Below are 6,000 nucleotides of genomic sequence, written 5' to 3' on the forward strand. Positions count from 1 at the left end.
ATAAAAGTGCAAAAGCTTATTTTTTCGGTTACAGAAGAGTTTTAACTCGAATACTGTAATCACTTACATATATCATCAATACATTCACACATATTAATATTCACCAATGTAAAAAAAAAAACTTTATGAAAATCATAACTTTATGAATTGAATGAATCTTACTTTAAAGGTGACTTTGAAGGTCATACTGCTAGCTAACTCCAGCCAATCAGGGAGCAGCACAGCATTCCTCCCTCAGCAGCTCAGCCTGCAGGAGATGGGGATTAAGTGTTTTGGAAAACACAACCCGGAATACATAATTAATGCTGGGATTTGGACCCGGAACATTCCAGTTGCTGGCTCAGCTCGTACACCACGGCGCTACTGGCCACACTGGTGTTAACTGGTGCCAGACCATAAGCATGCATTACTCAGTTTCTCAACTGTCCTGTAGCTCCAGAGCTGAAACTAAAGGAGCAAACTTCAGACACCAAGTCCGACCAAACCTCACATGTCCCATTTAATACTAAATTTAATATTTAATACAGTCTGACATTTAACATTTTAACATTTAATTCACTTCGTCTTCAGATTTGTGTGCAGCACTATAATACTGTATCAAATTAAATATATTACTTACATGAATTTAATATGATGGATATTTAAAGTTGTTCAAAGAAGCCTAATTAAATTGCTAATAATTACACCCCACCAACAGTCTATTATCACTCCTATTTTCCTCCTGTCTGGTTTAAACAGCGGCAGAGCTTCTGAATATATCTACATTGATGGGTGTGGTGGTTTGGTTATGAAATGAGGTGTGTTCAGGTACATTTCTGAGTTTTCTGCTAGTTTATCTTGGTAACAGAAAACACAGGAGCTCCACTGACCGAATACAACCTAGACAGACGCCAACAGTCAGACGTTCATTGCTATCTCGGCAATATAGGTGCACCACACTCACAAACACCACCGCTTTTTATACACACATAAACACACAGATATACAGCAGTGCACAAACCCAACATTAACATTAGAATATAAAAAGAGAATATAGAATAAAATAACTTGGTTTATTCAGGTTACATCCAAAACAAACCCATGATTAATTAAGAGAATTAGCTGGACAAGGTGTACTTTTCCCAATGTTACGATAGGAAAGTTTTCCTTTACTATTAACGATTTTTTTTATTAAATAAAGGTCTCATTTTGGGGCGGCACGGTGGCGCAGTGGGTAGCACTTCCGCCTCACAGCAAGACGGCCTGGGTTCGATTCCCGGCTGGGGCGACCCGGGTCTTTCTGTGTGGAGTTTGCACGTTCTCCCCGTGTCTGCGTGGGTTTCCTCCCACAGTCCAAAGACGGCACGTTAGGCTGATTGGATGTCAGATACAAATTGCCCCCTAGGTGTGAGTGTGTGAGTGCATGTGTCTGCGTGTCTGTCTGTGTCTGTCTGCCCTGCGATGGATTGGCGGCCTGTCCAGGGTGTATCCTGCCTTCTGCCCGATGCCTGCTGGGATAGGCTCCAGCACCCCCCCGTGACCCTTAATGGATAAAGCGGTTGATAATGGCTTGACTTGACTTGACTTGAAATGTCTCATTTTTTTTGGAATGTATGTACAGTAAAGGGGATGCATGAGTGGGATGTAGAGAAAAAAGAGGTTTACTTTTTGTTAAACTATGTATGACTGTGTTAAATAGCTGGTTCATTAATATTTAATACATTTAAAAAAGTGTACAGTACAGTACAAGTCAAAAGTTTGGACACAAATTCAGTGCCTTGTCATTATTTTAAAATGTTCTGTATTGTAGATTAATACTAAACTCACTTAACCTATTAAGAAAAAAAAGCATATGGAATTATTAACTTAAAAAAGAAAGTGTTAAACAAACCAGAATATGTTTTATATTTTATATTCTTCAAAGTATCTTCTCTTATTTAGATGATCAGTTTTGAACATCTCTGCTGGATTTTCTCAGTCAGTTTTATGAGGTAGAGTCACCTGGAATTCAGGCTTTCAGTTAACAGCTGTGCTGAACTCATCAAGAGTTAATTACTTGAATTTCTTGTCTCTTAATGTAAAGTTTGAGAGCATCAGTTAAAGTAAAGTAGTGAAGAGGTAGAGTTACAGGTATACAGTGAATAGTGAATATTTGAGTAATGTTCTAATCCAGGTTATGAGAAGCAACAACTACTCAACTAAATAAAGAAAAAAATACTTTAAGAAACTTTGAAAGTGTCCTCATTATGATGAAACTGGCACTCATCAGGACCGCCCCAGGAAAGGAAGAGCGAAGTTAACAAACAGCTCCCCAGATAAGAGTATCTAAATATTTCACTGAGTATTTATTTGGTTTGTTTAACTCTTTTAAGTTACTACATGATTCCTTATGTGTTCTTTCATAATCTGATCACTTCAATAATGAGGTCATTTTAATATATACCTGTATTTTCTGACGATGGTCTCCATATGGTTTACAGGAGTGGTGGCTGCCGTGGTGTTCATAACTCTGTGTGCGCTGGTGGTGATAATCCGGTTCCTCTACCGGCACCGGCAGACTCCAGAACCGCCGGTGATCAGCAGCAAGAGCCAGCAGCCCAGCATAGAGCCCCCAACCTACCGGCTGGACCTGGACCCTCACAAAGCGAACCGGGTCAGTAAGGAGTACTTTATCTGAGGGCTGACCGGACTGTACCGCTGCTTGTGCGCCGGGATCACGGACAGCCTCTTCGCACGAGGGAGTGTGATACCGACGCCGACTCGTGCCCTCTGACCCCCTGCCACCATCTTTATCAATACAGGCGTCCAATCACAGGCGGCCCCTGAGTCTCTGTCCGGGTTAGACAGGACTGCGGGTTTTACAGCTGGGATCCAAATCTGGCTAACGGAAAAAATGCTGATGGGAGGAACTTTAACTTTAACTTTAACTTTACGGACTTCAGAGAACAAAGTGGCTTTATTTACGGATTTATGGATTTTTTACGCGCTGTATGATACTTTACTGAAATACGTTAGGATGCTGCACTCGATTCCCGACCCACGAACATCTCAAGCAAAGCCCAAAACTGGACTTTACCTTCAATACTGAGCCAAAGCGAACTGTGGCTTCTAGCTTCCAGACAGAACATGGGTTCTCCATCGCTAACGGACTTGAACCAGAACTAATGATGGAGCGCAGAGAGGTGGGGACTGTGGTTTAGTGGCTAAATTGAGGTTCAGGCTCAAGGTTTAGACCCATTTCACACTGATTTGATGAGATGACTAATAAGTTTCACTGGTTTGAAACCCAGGTCATGCTCCTTCAGCATCAGCAGCCGGAGTCTGAGAGAGCATGGTTGGTCACACTATTCCTGAGTGAGTGGATGATGCTCTCTTTCCTCCCAGGCGTCTGCTGATTGGTGTATCAGATCCTCATGGGGCATTTGCCGCCTAGTGATGCTGAATTGGTGGCAGAGAGCACCCCTATATACCCAGAGAGAGTACGTAGGTTTTGACTGCTGATGGCTGAATATTTATGTTTTTCTGACTTTTATATATATAATTTCACAAACTGTACTACAGAACCCACCAATCAGGACTAATTATTCGTTCTTTGAATAGTCTAAGAAAAGCATGTCATTGCTGGGGACTCTAAACTGTCCAGCAGACTAAAGTGCTGCCACTAATTGTCTCAGTATCACCGGTTTGAATCCTGGGTAATGCTTCTTGCCATCAGCAGCCGGAGTCCGAGAGAGCACAGGCATCTGTTAGCTGATGTATTCAACCTGCGGATCCTCCAGGTATGCTGGTTACCTAGTGATGCTACATCAGTGGCAGTTGGAAAAGAAGCAGAATTTTACATTATATGCATCGGAGGAGGCATGCGCTAGCCTTCACCCTAAAAAATGGCAACTTTACTAAAGTCAATTTCAAGATTTCAATTGGAGGATTTCTAATGATCAATTCTTCACGAAATTATGTTACTACTCCCCGATTTGTATCAAAAAGTAAAAACAAAGATATATTGTTTATGTATGACAGTGGTAAAATGTTTTGATATAAAATTATAGAGTACCAGTCAAAAGTCTGAACACACCGAATCACAGCAATTCAAATTTACACCTCTAGCTGAGGGGTCTGAAGCTCTGGGTCTGAAGCTCTGGGTCTGAAGCTCTGGGTCTGAAGCTCTGGGTTTGAAGCTTTGGGTCTGAAGCTCTGGGTCTGAAGCTCTGGGTCTGAAGCTCTGGGTCTGAAGCTCTGGGTTTGAAGCTTTGGGTCTGAAGCTTTGGGTCTGAAGCTCTGGGTTTGAAGCTCTGGGTCTAAAGCTCTGGCTCTGAAGCTCTGGGTCTTTTTCCAGCACATCAGAGCAGCGTTAGCTTCATCCACCCCCTGCCTTAACTCAGCCCGACCTGCGAGCCCACAGCCCGAATCTGCCTGAGGCAAAACCCTGCTACCATATTCCTTACTGAAGTGCATTAAATCCCCCGACGGTAAGAGCAGCCCTGTCATGCCCTCTACGAAAATAACCCGCCTTTCTTATTGAGAACGATTTCTTTCAGTCGGGGTTTGGCTTTTTCTATATGGCTATTGTTGTAAATGACTGTTGTATATCGATTTCATAAATATATTTAATAAAAAGAGCTTTTTTATAGCCTGGGAGAGTGCAGAGTCCTTTTCTCTGCTATTGATTTTGGAGTTGGAGCATGGATTATTTTTCTAAGTCTCTTCTGGTTATCAACTTCTGCTGTAACCTGTGCTTTACTGGGGACTGAAGAGGACTGGTGGTAAAAAATTAGAATTTTGTTATGAATTCAATTAGTCAATTGGTAGAAAAAGTAAAAGTAGAAAGCATAAAAATAAGCAACATAAAAAAGAGAAGTATGCTAAAAAAAAATCAGTAAATGGGATAAAGAAAAAATTGTACTGCTTTAATTTGTTTATCACGTTAATTAGGGCTGTTAATATTAATGCATTAACACATGCAGTTTATCTGGAAACGTTAATTTGTTTTTTGTTTGCAAATTAATCATGCGACAAAATTGACAGAACTGGTGATGCATCATCAGTTTTATTCAGTGATTTAACACAGTAACGCTTAATGTTAAGTTCAGAAGGTAGATTATCTTTTATTTATGTTGAAGTTTATGCTCTCTTTCTCACAAAGATATCTTTATTATGACATTCAATTATACACTAGAACATCTTGTCATTGTTAGATTGTCATAAAATGTCTTATCTTGTACTAACAGCATAATTAATCATAATTATGACATTTCACTACCACTACCACAATTTTGAGAAAAAGAGAGTGAACAGGACAAAAAGAGAGAGAGAGAGAGAGAGAGAGAGAGAGAGAAATTGACAGAGTGAGTAAGCAAATGACAGAGAGAGTGAGAGAAAGAGAGAGTGGGAAGGAAAGAGATAGAGAGAGAGAATGAGCGAGCAAAAGAGAGAGAGACAGCAAAAGACAAACTGAAAGAGAGAAAGAGGAATGACTAAAAGATAAAGGGGAAATCTTCAGAGAGACAGAGAGTAATTTCAAAAATACCAGAGAGAGAGAGGGGGAGAATTTGGTAGTGAGTAAGAGAGACACAGAAATTAAGAGAGTGAAAGAGTGAGAGTGAGTGAGTATGAGAGAGATTGAGAGAGTGTTGATTGAGAGAGAGTAATATTAAGAGAGTGAGAGAGAGATCTTAAAAAAGAGAGAGTGAGAGAGTGATATTGAGAGAGCGTTGCGTGAGAGTGAGAGAGAGAGAGAGAGAGAGAGAGAGAGATTGAGCAAGTGTTGATTGAGAGAGAGAGAGAGATAGATAGAGAGAGAGAGAGAGAGACAGAGTGATATTGCATGAGTGTGGATTGAGAGAGAGAGTGATATTACGGGTTGATTGTTGATTGAGAGAGATAGAGAGATAGAGAGAGTGATATTGCGCGAGTGTTGATTGAGAGAGAGAGATAGAGAGAGTGATATTGCACGAGTGTTGATTGAGAGATAGAGAGAGGGAAATTAAGGGTTGAGTATTGTTTGAGATAGATAGAGTGATA

At 40.7% G+C, this 6,000-nt stretch overlaps 1 protein-coding gene across 2 annotated transcripts in view; it reads left to right on the forward strand.

Moving 5' to 3' along the window:
• Positions 1 to 4,609, forward strand: part of cntnap5l (contactin associated protein family member 5 like) — a 142,364-nt gene extending 137,755 nt beyond the window's left edge. For both annotated transcript variants that reach the window (XM_049465917.1, XM_049465918.1), the window contains exon 24: positions 2,460 to 4,609. In XM_049465917.1, coding sequence (XP_049321874.1) covers positions 2,460 to 2,656 — 197 coding nt within the window. In that variant the 3' untranslated portion in view covers positions 2,657 to 4,609. The remainder of the gene's footprint in view (positions 1 to 2,459) is intronic.
• The last annotated feature ends 1,391 nt before the right edge of the window (positions 4,610 to 6,000 follow it).

Source organism: Astyanax mexicanus, chromosome 16 (assembly GCF_023375975.1).
Source record: "Astyanax mexicanus isolate ESR-SI-001 chromosome 16, AstMex3_surface, whole genome shotgun sequence".
NCBI classification, from domain to species: Eukaryota; Metazoa; Chordata; class Actinopteri; order Characiformes; family Acestrorhamphidae; genus Astyanax; species Astyanax mexicanus.